The sequence below is a fragment of the Mesoplodon mirus genome (assembly GCF_964341445.2).
Source record: "Mesoplodon mirus genome assembly, chromosome: 10".
NCBI lineage: Eukaryota > Metazoa > Chordata > Mammalia > Artiodactyla > Ziphiidae > Mesoplodon > Mesoplodon mirus.
The window spans coordinates 15,385,538-15,406,205 of record NC_138986.1 but is presented as its reverse complement, the minus strand read 5'-3'; the positions used below and the strand labels follow the sequence as shown (position 1 = coordinate 15,406,205).

Genomic DNA, 20,668 nt, shown 5'->3' with positions numbered 1-20,668 from the left:
ACAAATCAGTCAAGGAAACAGCAGGCAATGTTGTCCGCCAGAACGCTGACTCTCTCAGTAACTGTGGTCATTATATTATGCATCTAGGGAAGCACTAATACATTTTGGGCATAGGTATGTCAGTGTACATACACTCTTTCTCCTTGCTCAAACTCCCTGTTCTGTAAGTAGGGAAGTATTTCATTATTAATAAAAGAGAGATTCTGCCTTCTCATGGTAGAGTTAATGCACACATTAGTATAATAAGTACTTGTAACGGATATGAAAGATTCCTCATGCATAACTAAAGATGACTTGAAAAAGGACAGGAGTGTTTAAGACATTCTTCTCATTGGTTTCACAGGATTACTTTGACTGCATCAGGGACCAAACGAAACTTCCTCTGGGGGCAGAAGAAAGATCAGCCCTTTTTGGAAACATACAGGATATCTACCACTTTAATAGGTAAGCTAATACTCAAAAGATTGTTCTCACATAAGAACATTATGAATTTTTCTCAAATGAATGGGGCCTAGGAAAACTTACTTGAAATCCCTGATTTGACTTCATAGATTTTTGTGGCGTATCATGCCATGTGAAATCTTCTACCTGGAAACATCCTTGTGTGTATATGAGTCTCACATTTATCCAAAATCCCATCCCGCTCCATCCTCCTGGCTCGGAGAAGAGACCTATTCACCCTGACAGAGCAGAGGCATCTTTCTTCCACAATAGAACGTGAACAGGGCATCCAAAAATATATGCTGGCTTGGTCTGCAGCAACCCCACCTCCACTGGATTTTCTAAAAATTTTCTTCTGCCTAGGGAGTGGGCAGGAGGGAGTAAACACACAATAAATACTTTAATCATAACAGATATTAATTCAGATTAATTAATAGTTAAAATTTACAATGCTTAATTTAATTCAAACATGTATTGAGTACCTGCTGTGTAGCAGGCAGTGGGCTTAGAAAAGTATCATAGTAAACAAGGCAGACGGGGAGCCAAAGGGGATGCAGCAGGCAAATCAGTTCTTATAATGTATCGTGGTACTCCTTGGAAGACTAGGTCGTAGGCAGGTAAAGAGCAGAGACTGGTTTCCAACATCTCTGGGTTTGCATGCCAGCTGAGCCATGTATATATTCTTTGGGGAATTTTAAACAGAATACAGATGGTCCCCGACTTATGATGGTTCACCTCATGATTTGACCGTACGATGGTGTGAAAGCAAGACGTGTTCAGTAGAAACTGTACTTCAGATTTTGAATTTTGATGTTTTCCCGGGCAGTGAGCCGCAGCTTCCAGTCAGGCACGCCATCACGAGGGTAAACAACCAATACACTTACAGCCATTTTGTTTTTTACTTTCAATACAGTATTCAGTAAATTGCGTGAGATATTCAGCACTTTAGTATAAAAGAGGCTTTGTGTTCAATGATTTTGCCCAACTGTAGGCTAATGTAAGTGTTCTGAACACATTTAAGGTAGGCGAAGCTCAGCTTTCGTGTTTGGTAGGTTAAGCGTATTTTAATGCATTTCCAAGTTATGACATTTTCAACTTACAGTGGGTTTATTGGGGCATAACCCCATCATAATTCGAGAAAGATCTGGAGAATGTACTGGAGAAAGACCTGTAGCATGTACCTAACTCCCTCATTTCAAGTCTTTGCTCAAAACTTCCTTTCTCAGTGATGTTAACCCGGCACCCAAGCACACACCTTACCTGCTTACTTTTTCTTTTTCTCCTGGCATTTAGCAATTTCTAACATACTCTGTGATTGACTTTTATGTCTGTTGTTTCCTTCCTCCCCACCCCCACTCACAGAACACCCCCTGAGGGCAGGGATCTGCCAGTTTTGTTACTACCCAAGTGCCTTAAGCAGAGTCTGGCTCATGGGACCCTCCAAACTTTTGTGGAATAAAGAAACAAATGGAAACAATAGGAATATCTACCTCACATGGTTATTGTGAAACTTCAGTGAGCTGATGTACTTCATGTGCCTCAGTCAATGCCAGCACAGAGTAAACAGCACAATATTAACCAGTGATGATGACATTGATTGTATTATAGTAAAATCCCCTTATAAAGTTCTACAATGCCCTATCACTGGGTGACTCAACCATAGTGCAAATTATAAATCCTCCCCCTCTTTGCTCACTGAAGCTGGTGTATGTGAGCTCCTTGAGGGTAGGATCCACATCTCCTCTGCCGTCCCTAACATCCATGTGGATCCCTAACACCTAGCCCAAGCCTGGCCTCTGGGAGACATGTTTGAATTACATCAACTCATCCCTTAATTTTGAAAGCCTGGGATATGAAAAAGGCCAGTGTTGCAACATCTCTTTTCATTTGACTCAGTAGACTTTGAAAACCAATTTGCACGTTCCAAGACAGTGGTTCTCAACCCAGGCTGCACACTGGAATCATCTGGGAAGGATCGTGTGTGTGTATGTATGTGTGGGGTTTTTTTGTTTTTTGTTTTTAATATGATGACTCCTACTCCTAGAAGTTCTGATTAGAACTTCTAGGTCTAGGGTGGGAGCACGGCATCAGGATTTTGTAAAAGGTCCTCAGATGTTTGTAATATGCAGCCATGGTTGAGAAACACTGTCTAGATAAAATAAACACAATAATAAGAAAATAGAGGGCTTCCCTGGTGGCGCAGTGGTTGAAAGTCCGCCTGCCGATGCAGGGGACACGGGTTCGTGCCCTGGTCCAGGAAGATCCCACATGCCACAGAGCGGCTGGGCCCATGAGCCATGGCCGCTGAGCCTGCACGTCCGGAGCCTGTGCTCCGCAACGGGAGAGGCCACAACAGTGAGATGCCCACATATCGCAAAAAAAAAAAAAAAAAAAAAAAAAAAAAAAACTAGAGAAAGAGCATTAAAAAATTGAAATGGGGGAATTCCCTGGCAGTCCAGTGGTTAGGACTCCTCACCCTCACTGCCAAGGGCCCATGTTTGATCCCTGGTTGGGGAACTAAGATCCCACAAGCCAGGTGGTACAGTCAAAAAACAAAAAAATTGAATTTGGGGAATTTAGAGTCTGTGTGTCCATTAGTAACATGCTGGTATTAGAGCAGGCTTCCATTTAGCAGTCGCTGAGGTTAAAAATCCAGGAGCCCCTGAGTGGCTTCTCCGCCGAGATCCCAGCAATGGCACAGTAACCCCAGAAGAGGAACAAGGTCTAGATGCTGGGAGGCCCTGGCGGAAGCCTTCTAGTGGTTTGGCTGTAAGTGGACTGTAATGACTGCTTATCTAGGGCTTGCTTCTTGCCCGAGGCCATGGAGCTTTATGTGCATTACACTTTATGCAAGTCTGGGCTTCTCTGACTGCAAACCCCAGGCATCAAGTGGCATGCCCTCCTGCCAGAGTAGAGCCCTGCTTTTCAGGTCTTGGTTTATGGCATAGTCCAGGAACAGGTTTCTACTCCCCAGCGTTTACATCTTCATGTGTTTCCTAATTTAAAGGAAGATAAGACTGAAATAGCCCCCGATGTCAACCAAAAGGAACCTTGGGGCCTCCCTGGTGGCGCGGTGGTTGAGAGTCCGCCTGCCGATGCAGGGGATACGGGTTCGTGCCCCGGTCTGGGAGGATCCCATATGCCGCGGAGCGGCTGGGCCCGTGAGCCATGGCCGCTGGGCCTGCGCGTCCGGAGCCTGTGCTCCGCAACGGGAGAGGCCACAACACTGAGAGGCCCGCATACGGAAAAAGAAGGAAAAAAAAAAAAAAAAAAAAAAAAGGAACCTTGGCTGCAAAAGCTGGAAGACTGAGAAGATCTTTATATGCCTGAGTTGGTTCTCTCTCTGTTCTCTTTTTTCTTTGGTGTTCTCTGAATGAGGAAGTCAGAGGTGACTAGAATAAACCTGAGTCAGGATGATGATATATGTGGTGTCAGTGTAATGACACAATTCATGTGACCGTGTTCATGCCTATCTCTTTTGTACATCACATTTTTATATATCCTGAACATGCATTGTCTCATTTAATCCTCTTAACAGCTCTGAGGTAGATAAGATGCAGAAATATATACACATTGATTAGACACAGGAATCAGTGTAGAAAGTCCTTTGCTCAAGGACATAGAGCTAGAAATCCAACCTAGCCTATTTTGAACACACGTGGTTTTGTCAGATCTCAACTGGTATTCTTACTATTTTTAATTATTTTCAAGAGCATCTTCCTCTTTAAATCTTACAGTTGAATTGTCTGTACTGTTTTGTCCCTATTCACTTTTATTTCCTTTCTCTTAAATCTGGACTCTAAATTTAGAGCTCAAATGTCTTTGCTGTTATATTTGATTAAATAAGAGTATTGATGTAACTTTTTATGTTAACACCTCTTATGAATCCTCTTTTCTATGCCTTACATCAGTTGATTTCAAAGATACAGCTATCTGGCACATCTATGGTTAAGGCTTGAAATAATTTTAAAGTTTCTGTTATTAGTTCAGGTCCAGGTTTCTCAACATAATATAATACTATTGTGCCCAACTAAGCAAGATTTAAAACTCTAAAATTAAAGAGGGCAAAAAGAAAATGGGTTTATTTTGGCCTGGAAAATTCAGCTGATTAGATTTTGGTTTTAGGAAATATTCCCAAAATACAGGAGAGCATAGAGTACTATGATAAACACCCGTGGAGCACCCTCACTCTATCAAGGCCTTCCTTTGTGCCATATTTGCTTTAGAAATTCTTTTTTTTAAAAATTTATTTATTTATGGCTGCTTTGGGTCTTCATTGCTATTTGTGGGCTTTCTCTAGTTGCAGCGAGCGGGGGCTACTCTTCCTTGTGGTGTGCGGCCTTCTCTTTGCAGCGGCTTCACTTGTTGCGGAGCACGGGCTCTAGGCGCAGCACGCAGGCTTCAGCAGTTGTGGCACGTGGGCTCAGTAGTTGTGGCTTGTGGACTCTAGAGCACAGGCTCAGTAGTCGTGGCACACGGGCTTAGTTGCTGAGCATCATGTAGGATCTTCCTGGACCAGGGATCGAACCCATATCCCCTGCATTGGCAGGCGGATTCTTAACCACTGCGTCACCAGGGAAGTCCCTGCTTTAGAAATTCTTGAAAGCCTAAAGGCATTACAAATAACGCTGAGTCCCCTGATATACCCCTCCCAACTGCATCCCGCTCTGTGGAGAATGGCACAGTGATGTGCTGGTGTACCAGTTCTCCAGGGTGAGGACAAGGGAGGGGGAATCTGGGATTTATAGTGTTTGCCAGTTTCTCTGGTGGAAACACACCCATCACTGCAGATTAAAGCTACTAAGAAGACATCACTGAACATGGAATTAGGAAGAGATGTACAGAATTGGCTCAGAAAAGCCAGTACAATCTGGCTCAAAATACCATTATAACTATAACTGCTATCCAAGACTTGGTGTTTCATTCCCAAGTATGATCTTTGTTGCCATGACTATGTATGTAAGTACTTATTTAAAATACAGGGCTTCCCTGATGGTTCAGTGGCTAAGAATCCACCTGCCAATGCAGGGGACACGGGTTTGATCCCTGGTCTGGGAAGATCCTACATGCCGTGGAGCAAGTAAGCCCATGCGCCACAACTACTGAGCCTGCGCTCTAGAGCCCGTGCGCCACAACTACTGAGCCCATGTGCCACAACTACTGAAGCCTGCGCACCTAGAGCCCGTGTTCCACAACAAGAGAAGCCACCGCAACGAGAAGCCCGCACACCGCAAGAAAGAGTAGCCCCCGCTTGCTGCAACTAGAAAAAGCCTGCACACAGCAATGAAGACCCAGCACAGCCAAAAATAATTAATTAATTAATTAATTAATTAAAAAAATAAAATACATAGCATGCTTTAACTTATTTCAAACATGGCATGAATCGTGTCAACCTTTTAGAAGTTTTTTTCACTCAACGTCACTTTTGAGATTTATAGCTCTACTTTGCTTATTTTAACTGTGATATAATATTCCATTGGGGGATACATTACCTTGCATTTTGCCAATTGCAGTTAAGACTAAGCCTCTTTTCTTGTTTTTTGGTCTACTTTGATTTCTTCTGTGAATTTCTGGTTCATACCCATTGATCATTTTTCTGTCAGGATGTTTCTTTTTCTTTTTTTTTAAAATACCTATACCTATTTATTTATTTGGTTGCACTTAGTTGTGGCAGGTGGGCTCCTTAGTTGTGGCATGTGAACCCTTAGTTGCAGCATGCATGTGGGATCTAGTTCCCTGACTAGGGACAGAACCCAGGCCTCTGCATTGGGAGTGAGGAGTCTTAATCACTGCGCCACCAGGGAAGTCCCAGGATGTTTCTTTTTCTTAGGGTTGTATAGGAGTTCTTGATGAATTCTCCCTGGAGATCGTTGTGGGCTATGTGAGTTGTAATCCTCCCTTAGTATGAGACTTGTCTTTTAACTTTAATTATGGTTTCTTTGAAAATAAGTTGTAAAATTCATAAGTTTGACTACTCTAAGTAAATATAATATTTATAGTATGGGGATTTTGTGTTTGTTTAAAAAATTACCTCCTACTCTCAGTTCATAAATATACTGTATATTTTTCCTAAAAGTCTTAAAATTTTGCTTTTCACTTATGTCCTTAATCTAACTAAAATTGATGCAAGTATGGTTTGCGGTAGGAAATCCAAATCCTTATTTTCATATGGCTAGCTGATGGTCCCATCACCGTAGGCTGAAAAGTACGTCCTTTCTATGCCGATTTGTAGTTCCACATTCCTCCTAGGTGAAGTTTATGTGTATGTGCGGTCCTGTTTCTGGGCTCTGTGTTTTGTTTTGTTGTTGGTCTCTTTGTCCATCTTTACTCCATACCACATTGTCTTAATTATTAAATCCACATTGCTCTTCTTCAACAATGGCTTAGCATTTCTTAACTCTTTGCACTGCCAAGTGATTTTTTTTTTGCATTAGTTTGTCAAGTTCCATGAAAAACTCTGTTGGGACTTTTATTGGAATTCGATTTAATTTTTAGATTAATTTTGGCAGAATTGACATCTTCGCAATATTGTCATCCTATCTGTAAAAATATCTCATCAATCAAGCTTTTCTAAAATGCCCTATACTAATGTTTTATAGTTTCTCCATCACATTCATACATGTGACTTTTAAAAATTTATTCTTTTTGATGTTATTTTTGACTAGAGTAATTCTTCTGTTTTTAAATTAGCCATTATTGTCATGTAGGAATGCTTTTAATTTTTATATGTTGATACTATATCCAACTAACTTTCTAAACTGTCCCAACAGTTCTAGTAATGGTTTATAGATCATTTTGGATTTTCTGTGTAGACAGTAGTGTCTGAAAGTAAGGAGCATTTTTTGTCTTCCTTTACAGTTCTTCTACCCCTTATGTTTTTTTCTTGTCTTACTGCTTTGGGTAAGTCTTTCCATACAATGTTGATTAGATGTTGGCATTCTTATCTTTTTTCTGACATTAGCAGGAATGCTTTAACTGTTTAGCATTAAGTATGATGTTTGTTCCAAGACTTAGATAGACACTCCTTTCTATTTTGCTAAGATTTTAGTGTGAATGAAAATTGAATTTTATTGAATGCATAATCGTCCTGTAAGAAAATTAGCATATGATTTTTCTCCTATTCATAATATGACAAATTATATTAATAGGCCTTCTGATTTGAATCATATATACACTACTAGAATAAACCCTACCTGGCCATGATGTTTCATGTATTTATGCATAATGAGTTTGATTTGTATTTTTTTAAGCACTTTTTCATGTATGTTCATAAATGACAGTAGTGTATAATTTCTTTCCTTGTACTGTTTTTTTTTAAGATACTTTTCTTATTTTAATGTTATCTTTTAATTAAATTTATTTATTTATTTATTTTTGGCTGCATTGGGTCTTCGTTGCTGCACGTGGGCTTTCTCTAGTTGCATTGAGTGGGGGCTACTCTTCATTGTGGTGCACAGGCTTCTCATTGCGGTGGCTTCTCTTGTTGCGGAGCATGGGCTCTAGGCACACGGGCTTCAGTACCTGTGGCATATGGGCTCAGTAGTTGTGGCTCGTGGGCTCTAGAGCACAGACTCAGTAGTTGTGGCGCATGGGCTTAGTTGCTCCGTGGCATGTGGGATCTTCCCAGGGCTCGAACCTGTGTTCCCTGCATTGGCAGGCAGATTCTTAACCACTGCACCACCAGGGAAGTCCCCCTTGTACTGTCTTTGTTCGGTTTTGGCATATTACTAGATTCAAATTGTTATTTCACAAAATCTTCCAACATGAACTGTTTTGGAATACAGTTGAGATTTCATTTTTGCTTTCTTTTTTATAGCCAAATCTTTCTCTCATAATCCCTTTAACAGCCTGGAAATTTAAGACACTGGTTTGGTGTCTGGAAGAAATTCCCAAACGGTCAGGAAACAAGCTTTGTCCAAGAAACCACTTTCCCCATTTTAACTTGCCCCTAAACTCCCAAAACTTGGGGTTTTTTTTTTAACTGCATACAAAAGAAGAGATGTTAGTTGTTTTTACACAGCATCCCTCTCTTGGAATACAGAAGAGTTATCTAAACAGTAATTTGAATCTTTCTTTAATGATAAAGAGTGAGGAAGCAGAGACCATTCCTCCATACTGGAATTCTGTTTTTAAATTAGTTTTTAGCAAGTTAAAATCATAAGCTCTCTTCCTTCCTCAAAAGATGAGAGTAAAATTTTCCTTTTTCCTTTAACCCTTTCTCTTTATTCAGTATACCTATGTTGAGTCACTACTTTGTTTAAAACACTGGGCTAAGTCTAGTAGTATAAAGATAAATGACCTCATTGTGTAGCAGAGGCAACAAGTCATATAATCAAGGAATGAAAAAAAATGCTTTGAGAATGCTGAGGAACAAGCAATTAATTTTGTCTGAGGGGCTAGTGAAAGCATCACAGAGCAAGTAACATGTCTTAAGACAAAAACATTATTTGGGCCATGCTTTTTTTCTCCTTTAAAATGTAATTTAGAAAACAAATCATGGGATACATACAACAATAAGGCAGGGAAAGGTGGGGGCAGTTATCTTTTCTTTTAATGCCTTTTCACACCACCAAAATGTCTTCAACTACTGCACAGTGGTAGAAATATATTTTTACCTGCAGGCTTTCTTCTTGTAGACTTTTCAAGACCAGTGCTAATGTATCAGTGAAATTAATGGAGCATTTGGTACTATTAACCTCACCCCATTTTCTATTCCCTCATGCACGTGTGCCTCTGGATGCAAACAAGTTAAAATGCCAGCTGACCTAGTTGGGTGGGTGGGAAAAGGAAGTGGTGCTTAGAGTCTGTTGCACACTGGAAGGGGAGAGGCCCTTTTCCTGAATCTTGCTCAATGTAAGGCAATAGAATCTTCAAGGTCGTATTACAATTCCTGACTTCAAGTCCACATCAGTGGTCAGAGAAAGTCTTACCTGGAATATGTTCTGTAAAAGAGAACTGTGTTTCCTCTAACTGCCCATCAGACAAGGGACTTGAACTCAAGTAAGAAATCTTATTTTCTTTTTCATAATCCTACTCAAAAAGGAGGAAATATTTGGAACAGTTGCTCTGGGAAAAGGGAAAATACCCCAAACCTGAAGGTAGAATGACTCTAATTTTAGCTTTGAGTACAAAACACAATCTGTGAGTCACTCCTTCCTGCTACTGTACTTGTAAAGTTATTCATTAGTTACACTGATGCAGTGACAAACCTAGTCCCCACCCCATTAGGCTGTAACTCTAGAATGACCGTCTGTTTCTGGTCTTTATGGAGTCCCTGATCTCCCACATTTCATGGCCCCATCTGAGTTCCCATAGTACATGATGTATTATTTTATGTTTAGTCGTCTTTCGTATCTCCCACACTCCCCGTTGTTCACCAAACACCAGCCAGTGGCTTCCTTTCTACACCTCACATAAGAACACACCATGTTCATTCTGTCCTTAGACTCACTGTCAATTTCTTAAATGACTTTCTCTTCCATCCTTCCCCAAACTCAGATATCACCTCCTCAGAGAACATTCCATGACTGCCCCAATGCTCCTCCACCACCCCCCAGCCTCAGCTGCTCTCTACCACATTGTCCTCTTTACTTCCTTCCTAACAGTACAATATCATATTCTATTGGGTTTCTCTTGTTTTTCAGTAAAACCAATACTTTACTGTTTTTTCACATAAACGTTCTTATTAAGCAATATTGTACTATGGTGTGTAAGTCTCTGTTGGTAAAAGAATGAAATATCATTTAGTTTCTTTTTTTAAATTTTATGTTATTATAATAAGAGCACTTAACATGAGATCTACCCTCTTAAAATTTTAAGTGTTCAATACGTTATTGTTAACTTAGCTACAATGTGATACAGCAGGTTCAACCTGTTTAGCTGAAACTTTATGCCTGTTAATTAGCAACTCCTTCATTTACTCTTACCCCCAACCCCTGCTAACCACCACTCTACTGTCTGATTCTATGAGTACGACTATTTTAGATTTCTCTCATAAGTGGAATCATGTACGATTTGTCCTTCTGTGACTGGTTTATTTCACTTAGCATAATGTCAAGTTTCTCCCATGTTGTCACAGAATTTCTTCTTTTTTAAGGCTAAATAATATTTCATTGTGTGTGTGTGTGTGTGTATATATATATATATATATATATATATATATATATATATATATATATACCACATTTTCTTTATTTATTCATCTTTATCCATTCACGGACATTTAGGTTATATCCACATTTTAGCTCTTGTGAATACTTCTGCAGTGAACATGGTAGTGCTGATATCTCTTCAAGATTTTGATTTCAATTTTTGTAGATAAATACCCCGAAGTTGGATTGCTGGATCATATGGTAGTTCTACTTTTAAGTTTTTGGAGAACCTCCATACTGCTTTCCATAGTGGCTGCACCATTTTGCATTCCTATCAACAGTGTACAAGAGTTCCAATTCCTCACATCCTTGCCAACATTTGTTGTCTTTTGTTTGATATTGTGTCGTTTATTTCTTCAGTTATTAACACCTATCACTCCTGATCAGAACATAAGCACCATAGGACAGAGCCTTTGTCCATGTTCTTTACCCCATCACCTCAGTGACTATAGCAGTGCCTGACACACAAGGCTTTCAGTAATTACTATGTTGAATGGAGAACAAACAGGGTGGTTGGCCAACTGTATCAGGATGATTGCTCTGATGACAGAGCTTGAAAGAAATCCAACTACTTCCTCCCCGCTGTTTCCATTATTTTAGAAAAGCGTTGTAAAGGAAAGCGGGACAAGTGATTCACACAAGGCCTTCCAGGTAGGCAGTACGAGGTTGAAGACACTGTGATGCAGAGTCTAGCCCTCAGCTTTCTTGAGTCAATCAGGAAACAAATCTTTCAATAGATGTGTTTATCATAGAGTGTGGGACTGGGATTCAAAAGCCCTGATACTAACCCCAGTTATGCCATTAATTATTAGCTGTATGACCTAAGGTAAGCCACCTCCCTTTTATGAGTCATGGTTTTCTCACTTTAAAATTAAGGGGTAGGACTGGAAGGTATCTGAGCTCCCTCCCAGGTCTGGTTGTTGAGAAATGAAGGCCATTCATTTATAGGTGAGCCATACTAGAGCCTGGGTGGATCCCCTGAGACACTTCCTCCTACCAGGAGATTCAATCTGGAGATGAAATTAAAGCTCAAAGGGTAGCTTGATGAGTGTAACACTGAGAACACAGGGAGTTAAATATTGTCAAGGAGTATTTCTATTAAGCCTTGAGAAGTAGTAACATGATGGATTCTGCTCAAAATTCTTGTGTGCTCAGAAAGAGGATTTATAATGAAAGACCTGGATACAAAACCTATATCCAGGGCACTCCATCCTCCAGTAATGGAAAACACTGGTCCAGATATGTTGCTTCCTTGGCTGTTTTTTTTTCTTTGATCTTTTCTCTTACTTCATTCAGTATTTAGATCCTAATGATTAGATTTCAACTGTCTTTAATTTAATCACACCCATCTTTCTATAAAAGATATTGATACAAATATCAGAACTATATTTAAACAAAACAAAAATAATCTTACAGGTGGCATATTTTTATAGGAATATTAGGAAAGAATGTTTGAAATTGGGACTATTCTGAAATCATGCACTGGTAAAGTTCCTTTCAGAGTACAAGATAGATGCATCAATGGATTTTAATGTAACAAGATATAGTATATAATGGTTTCAGACTCCAACAAACCTCGAAGAAACTACCATTTGTTGAGTTTCAGTGTCTTATCAAAGAAAGATATACATACTCACCTAAAAGGCTATTAAAATACTCCTCCCTTTTCCAATGACATATTTGTGTGAAGCTGTTGAACACAGAGCAGATATGAGCATCCATCTGTGTTCTATTAAGGTAGATATTAGAGATTTGCAAAAATGTAAAACAGTGCTGCTCTTCTCATTAAATTTTGTTTTGTTTTATAAAATCTAATTTTTTTCACAAAAAGTTATTTGTATTAACATGTACTAAATGTATAATCTATAATTAAATGAATTGATCTTTTTAAAATTGTATAGCAGTCTTAATTTCTAATGTGTTGATATAAGCCACATAAAGAATTTTTAAGAGGTAAATAGGTCTTGACCCCAAAAAGTTTGAGAACCACTGCCTTGAGTAAGGAGCACCCTGTGCAAAGCTCCACTTCTGTGCAGAGTTTATGGTCGGCATTGTGGTGTCTCACCTTCAAACAGGAAAGGATAAATGAAGATTCTCAGGTATCTGAGGAGAACCTCTAACAAGAACAACAGAAGCCCAAATGATCAGAGGAAAGGTAGTTGAGCAAAAAGCAGGAAAGAGAAGTCCAAAATCATCATCATCAACTCACCATCTCCTTGGAAATAAGAGAAGATTTTCACACCCATAAAATAAGAATAGAAACATAAGAAGCACCCAAAGAGCATGTAAACACACACACACACACACACACACACACACACACACACACTTTGAAATTAAAATTCAGATAGTAGAAATGAAAAAATTCAGTAGAAGGGATAGAAAATAAAGATGAAGTCTCTCAGAAAACAGAACGATAAACAAGAAGATGGAAAATAGGAGAGGAAGAATGAGAGAGATTAAAGTATCTAATCTAATGGAGGGGAGGGAGCATTAAAGCCATAATTCAAGAGCAGAGTTTCCCTAGCTTTTTGGTCCCAGGATCTGTACATGCTTAAAAATTACTAAGTGCCCAAAAAGCCTTTTTGTTTATGATTTATGATGTTTCATTTACCATGACAGAAATTAAAACTGAGAAACTATTAAGATATCAATGGGGACTTCCCTGGTGGCTAAGTGGTTGAGAATCCACCTGCCAATGCAGGGGACACGGGTCCAAGCCCTGGTCCGGGAAGATCCCACATGCCACGGAGCAACTAAGCCCGTGCACCACAACTACCGAGCCTGTGCTCTAGAGCCCATGAGCCACAACTACTGAGCCCCTGTGCCACAACTACTGAAACCCACGCACCTAGAGCCTGTGCTCTGCAACAGGAGAAGCCACCATGGTGAGAAGCCCGCACACCGCAAAGAAGAGTAGCCCGTGCTCGCAACAACTAGAGAAAGCCCGTGGGCAGCAGCGAAGACCCAACACAGCCAAAAATAAATAAATAAATTTATTTAAAAAGAGAAAGATATCAATGTATTCAATAATAATAATAAATCCACAAATTTCTAGAAAAATTTACTACTCTTCCCACTAACATTTTTGTGTGTGTTGGAATTGTTTTACATTTTTACAAATCTCTTTACTGTTTGACCTACTAGAAGACAGCTGGATTCTCATATCTGCTTCTACTTTCCATCTGTGATATCACAGGTCATGTGGCCTTGTACTCTCACAAGAGAATGAAAGTAAAAAATCTAACAGTGTCAAAGTATTTTTATAAAAATATTGACCTTACGGACTTCCTGAAGGGATCTCAAGAACCCAGGGGTCATTTTGAGAACTGATACTCAAGAACATTTCCCAGATATTCAAATTGGCTCTGTGCATGAAAAAACCTACCTCAACACCAACCATCACAGCATTTCAGAACCATATTAACAAACAGAAAACGCCAAAAACCTCCAGAATTGAAAAACAGGTCACATGGAACCTGGATCACGGATCAGAATGATATTGGACTTCTCAGTGGCAGCATTAGAATCCATAAGGCAGCATATAGCTCCCTGACAACTGAGGGAAAATAACTTCCAACCAAGAATTCTATATCCATTGATATTATCAGCCAAGTGTGAAGGCAGAACATTTTGAAACAGGAAGAGTCTCAGAAAATGTACTGCCTGTCACCCCTACTGGAGTAGTAGAATCTCCCAAAGGAGACAAAATGGCTTAAATGGTATTTAAGAAACAAGGCATCCAATATGAGAGCTAGGGAAGGGCACCATCAGGATGGTGTTGAAGAGAGGACCCAGCAGGCCTGGAGAGCACCTGTCAAGGTGGGAGTGGAAGGACAGACAGCTCTAGGAGGGAGGTCACCAAGAAAGAACACAGCCCATAGATGATCTGATGTTTGAACTCGGTGAGACAAGGGTTATACTTCTGGTGCAAAGTTGGAAGGTAAATTAGTGGAGTGTATTTTGAAAACAAAGCAAAAAAAAAAAAAAAGCATTTTAACTCCAGGGAAAACATGGTTGTACAAGAAAGGAAATGTAGTTATGGTATACTCCAAGGCTGAGTTGAGAATAATATATACATAGTCTTTAAAGTGTAAACTCTGGGGACTTCCCTGGTTGCACAGTGGTTAAGACTCCAAGCTCCCAATGCAGGTGGCCCAGGTTCGATCCCTGGTCAGGGAACTAGATCCCCCATGCATGCCGCAACCAGGAGTTCACATTCCACAACCAGGGAGCCCACTGGCCTCAACTAAGGAGCACGCCTGCTGCAACCAAGACCCAGTGCAACCAAATAAATTAAATAAATATTAGAAAAAAAAAGTGTAAACTCTGACTTTTAATCTAATTAAATTTCATAACAGAGCTTGTTGAGAAGATGGGAGGAAAGGAAGCTGGGGAAATTATGGAGTAAATATCTAAAACTGAAAAAGAATGAAAATGCATTACCAGCATGTTTGGAAACAGGGGTACATACAGCAGAAACAGCTAGGAGTTGAAAGTGTTTCTGGGGAGTGGCAGTCAAGAATGGAAAACAAAAAGCAAGAAAGTGTAGAACTATTTTTATTATAATTCCTGTAGAACTGTTTAACCTTTTATTAAATATGTAATACACAGCTAATTAAAATAAACACTTAACATATCAAAGTACATATCAATCCAAGTTATATGGAGTGCAATTTGGAAATGTGTTAACATTTAAACTGAGAATGCCCGATGACCCAGCAATCCCATTTATAGAATTGTATCCAGCCATGGGAGATCAGTTAAATTAACGATGCTACGTCCACATGATGAAATATTATTCAGTTAGTTACTTAAACTAATGAATCATTAAAAATAATATAGATTTTCACCTGAAGAAAGAGATTTCCTCCCCTGGCATATCTTTCCTTTAGAGCAGTATCTCCATGTATAGTTTTATATTTGTCAGTGTGATTTTTCACTGAAGGTCTGACTCTTCCAGTGGATTCCAAGCTCCAAGAGACCAGGAACCATATCACTGGTGTGTTTGTTCTTAGTGCTTTGCACAGTATCTGGTACCTGGAAAGCTATTGGATGAATGAGTGAGTATGTGTGAGCATGCGTACAGATGTTGACAAACTTCTAGAAGACTGAAACCATTAGGTAGGGCTTATCTCTGGGTGGGAGAGTTACAGGTCAGACCTGTGTTTACACCCCTGCTCCACCACGACCTTGGGCAAGTCCCTCATCTAAGTCTTGGGTATAATGACAAGAGGTCCTCAGTTATCCAATTAAATATGATTCCTTGTAAATGCCATATAAATGTTTAAACTTCTAAGTTATTGAAGATGTTCTCAACTCTCAGACCACAGCCTAATACATTCTGGCTTTTATTTTTTTATTAGTGAACTTCTGCAAGACTTGGAAAACTGTGAAAATGATCCTGTGGCCATAGCAGAATGCTTTGTGTCCAAGGTAAGCAGGGTTCATCTCTCTGAGCCAACCAAGACAGAGACAGAACACACATTGTTTTCATTTTAAGGTTAAAATGACCATTGTGTTCCATATTGGCTGAGGTTCACCACTAGTCTCTCTCACTCTGAGGGGGTTTTTTCTCCCCGCTAGCTAGGGAAAAAAAAAAAAAAAAACACAGTAAGTTAGGAAATGCTAATAACTTAGTAGTTGTCCTAGAACTTGTATAGTAGCTAAATGATGTTACATATCTTTCCTAGGAAAAACCTTAAGCTTGGGAAGAGGAGAGTCCAGATTAGAGAAATGTTAGAAAAATAAATACATATACGATACCGCTAGACCAGTTACAAAAATCTGTTCGAATATAAATAGTATTTATATATATATATATGGCACTAGCCTAGTCATTAGGGGGATAAAGAGAGCAGAATTAATCTCCTGCATCTTAAAAATGCACCCTAATTTTCCTACATTTTCCTTAAGTTGCACGGATGGTTTAGAAAAACACAAGGAAACGATTTGAATTTTAAAGCTTAAATGACAGTTTATATTCTGTACCCAGATAAGAGAGAGAATTCTGAAACTTACAAGGGAATCCTTTACGATAGCGGTCCCCGACCTTTTTGGCACCAGGAACCCGTTTCATGGAAGACAGTTTTTCCTCGGGGTTTGGAGGGAGGATGTTTCAGGCGGTAATGCGAGTGTTGGGGAGCCATGGGGAGCGGCAGATGAAGCTTCACTCGCTCCCCCGCCACTCGCCTCCTGCTGTGTGGCCGGGTTCCTAACAGGCCACGGACTGGTGCTGACCCGCAACCCAGGGATTGGGGACCCCTGCTTGACAACATTACTTTCTCGACATACTAACTACTGCATATAGAATCTTACGTTTCTCTAAAAACTTCAACAGCTTTTGTTTAGAAAACCTCTAGCAGAAATTGTTTTTACAGTAGAACTTCATGGGATTTTTGCAGTTGTGGTTTCAAATGTACAAAGGTTGAAGCAAAGTTCGTGACAGTGCTTTGGGGTCAGCCCAGAGTTAGCACCTCATTTAGAATCCTGGAGTCCAGTGTGAACTTGGAGATGTCCTCCCAGCCTGGCTGGGCTCTGAGGTTGTTCCATGGGGTCATTTCTGATGATCCAATGGTTTTGAATCCAAACATAACATTCTAGGTTCTACTCAAGTGTGGTTCCTTAAAGGCAGTTGATGGGCTTGTATATAAAACACTCCTGACTTTGTGGGTGTGAGTGTTTGTGCCCACACACTTACACAGTTCTTTTCACAAGTGGCCTGTGTTATAGTGAATTCTCCTGCAGGGTAGGAATTTGGAAAAGAGAAGGAAAACGAAAGAGGAAGAAATGGGTAAAAAGATATGCTGAGTATATCAAAGAAGCTGTGTTACAATCACCACAGCACATAAACAACATAGAAGCTTTTGGAAACATTGGGGCTTTTACTGGTAACTGTAATCACACGTTGATTAAAGCTGGTCCAGTGTACACTTAGCTCTGGCCTAATTCTTCACATAAAAGTTTGTTGATGTGCCAGGTTGCCAGCTCCCAAATCTGATTTCTCGTTGTGATATTGCCAAGTTTAATTAGAAGACTGATTATAGCGCTCCATGCTCTGGTGTGTGAGCCGGGAATCGCGAGGGAGTGTGGGGTCTGGCACAGCCTGCTTCTTACTCAGCACCCTGAAATTTGGAAGATGTTACATTTCTGACACACAGCCAGCTGCTCACCTCTGGGGAGGAATAGAAAATTGCTTTAATTGAGAGGCCGTTAATGAAAGAGGTGAAGCTGGCGGCTGCCATCTGCTTTTATCTGAGTCACTGGGGCTTCCACAGAGAGTCATCTTTGACCTTGCTTTTGTGGTATGGAGAGGCGACAGCAAGAGGGGAGCATAGTACTTCTTACCTGCTGCTGCCCATAAAAGAACAACAGGAGCTCTTGTTGTTGAAACCGTTCTCGCGAGGGATGGGAAAGGTCCTGACCAGGCAGACGGAGCTCTCTCCCAGCTCAGCGTTTCTCCGCTCTTAAGACTCTGGAAACACCTGGAACAGGTTTCCTTGGTTTCCTGCCTTCACCTCCACTCTCATTTCCATCCCTTATCTTGAGTGTCAGCCAGGCTGACCCTGGGCGGAATTTAGGAGGGAGACGAAGTTTGTCTTCAGAGACCCAACCTCCCCTTAACCTCCTCCTCTCCCCTGATGCACGGCCCCCTCCCCACTGGAGCCTTTCTCTCTTCAGTGCCAGGCACCACCACCACTTACTGAAACTATCCTCAAGAAAGCACTGGTATCAGATATTGGTGTAATTGAAGTGCATTCAAGTCCGTTTCACCTTACCCCTATGCTATTTACATAGTAAGCCTTTCTCATATTGTCCTGTGAATAGTAATCAGGAATCAATGAGTGTGTGTGTGTGAGAGAGAGAGAGAGAGAGAGAGAGAAAAGGAGAGAGGTGGGGTGGGGAGAAATTGACCTTATGGCAGAAGAAACCCTAAAATCATACAGATTTCTATACTCTGGTTATTCATTCAATAAACATTCAGATCCCCTGTGTGTTCGATTGGCCAGCCGTGACTATCGTGTTTTGTTTTTTTCATAATTAAATGTCTCATTTTGACATCATCTCTAATTGCAACGTGAAAGAGTTGAATAACCAGAAGAAAATATCTATTTTTGTATAATTTTTTGTGTGTCATTGCCTTCTTTCTCCCTAAATACTTCAGAAAAGGACTTGTGTGCATATATCCTAAGACATAGGTGTTTAGGGAATGAACTAACTAGGAGTTATTGACTTTTGCTTAAAGCCATTATTTGAATTGTCCACAGAGCTTATAAATCTAAGATCCAATATGCATTTGCTTCTATATTAAGAATATGTCACTGATTTAAATGAAAACTGTCTAAGGTAGGAATAGAGCCATAATGTCACAAAATGCACAGAAATTCAGTTGTGCAGAAGCCTTGAGGCTTTAATAGGGTAGGTGTGTGTAGGTCACATAGATGATGTAATTTAAATATGTTTTCATTGAGGCCGTCGTGTTTAAGTTTGGTATTCCATATGATCCTAAAAGTCCTTAAATTTGAGGAAATCAGCCTGATCATTGTTCAATCCCAGGCTGAGTGCAGCAGGAGGCAGGAAAGAAGCAAGAAACTAAAAGTGTGTGAGCAAACCCAGGGAAAGGCTCTAGCTTGATGTTAATTTCCTAGAAGACCTTGGGCAAATCACTTTGCCCTTCTTATCGCTGGAGCCGGGCAGGACACTCCAGTGCCTTCAAGAGCTAAACAGGTGAACACAGTGCATGAATGGGCCCAGGTGGAAGCCAGAGCCATCAAGGTACTCATGTCTCAGGGACAGAAATGTTACCTGAAACTGTAGGCCCAGGGCCAGTGGATCTAATACTTGTTCAAGAGAAGCCAGAAATCAAGATATTTTTATCTTCTAACTTTTTGAATTTGGCAATTAATTTAGATTTTTTTTTTTCAAATACTATGCTTAAAATTTTGGCAGCCTACTAGGTTGGCAAGGCCATGGGGAAACAGACACTCCTGTAATTGTGGGAAAACAAAATAGACCCTGTGGAGGAGAATTTGGCTATATCTAGCCAAATTACATCTGAATTCACCCTTTATTCTAGCAATCCTACTTCCAGAAATCTATTCCAAAGACATAGTGACAGAAACTCAACAAAGGTGGTGCTATGCTTTGTAGTACTAACTGTTACAAGTTATCAATCTATACAGTATATAGAAATAAATATTTTATATAAGTATAGGTACATATGCATATATAAATATATGTATAGAAATATATAATGTATGGCACGAACCCAAATGTCCACAGAACACAAAGCTGGTTGGATAAACTATGGTATATCCACATAATAGAATAGTACAAAGCAGTAAAAGCTAGTAAGGAATCTCTCTGGATACAAGTAGAGAGGGGATGGGGTGGGGAGTGTAGCACTGCTGTTCTCAGAGTGTGGTCTCTGGGCCAGCAGCTTCAGCATCGTACAGGAGCTTGTTAGAAAGCAAGTTCTCGGGCCCCCCCAAACCTACTAAAGCAGAAACTCTGGGGGTGCAACCCAGTACTCTGTGGGTTCTAATTCTAATACTCAAGTTTGAGAATCACTGGCATAGCTTGTTTTTATTTATTCAGAAACAAGGGAGGTTATACTTATACGTAAATGTGTATGTTTAAAAAATGTTTTTCTTTTTTTTTTTTTTGCGGTATGCGGGCCTCTCACTATTGTGGCCTCTCCCGTTGTGGAGCACAGGCTCCGGATGCTCAGGCTCAGCAGCCATGGCTCACGGGCCCAGCCGCTCCGCGGCATGTGGGACCTTCCCGGACGGGGGCACGAACCCGCGTCCCCCGCATCGGCAGGTGGACTCTCAACCACTGCGCCACCAGGGAAGCCCTAAAAAAATTTTTTAAAGGATAAACTGTAAGATTAAAAGTTGGTTCCTGATGGGGAAGGGAGGGAATAGTCTAGAATGGGAAAGATTAGAAGCCAGACTTCTTTAAATGTACATTTCCTTGGAGAGTTGACTTTGAAAGCATATATCTATTTTACATAGTTATAAACCAAAGTTAAAGTTTAACAGTCTTCAAAGCACAGGAAGATCAGCTGGGTACTT

At 40.3% G+C, this 20,668-nt stretch overlaps 1 protein-coding gene across 4 annotated transcripts in view; it reads left to right on the top strand.

Annotated features, from left to right (window-relative positions):
- The window catches only part of PLEKHG1 (pleckstrin homology and RhoGEF domain containing G1), a 229,563-nt gene that overhangs the window by 167,438 nt on the left and 41,457 nt on the right, over positions 1–20,668 (top strand). For all 4 annotated transcript variants that reach the window (XM_082633368.1, XM_082633367.1, XM_082633369.1 and 1 more), the window contains 2 exons: positions 344–444; positions 15,959–16,028. In XM_082633368.1, the coding sequence (XP_082489494.1) occupies positions 344–444; positions 15,959–16,028 (171 nt within the window). The remainder of the gene's footprint in view (positions 1–343; positions 445–15,958; positions 16,029–20,668) is intronic.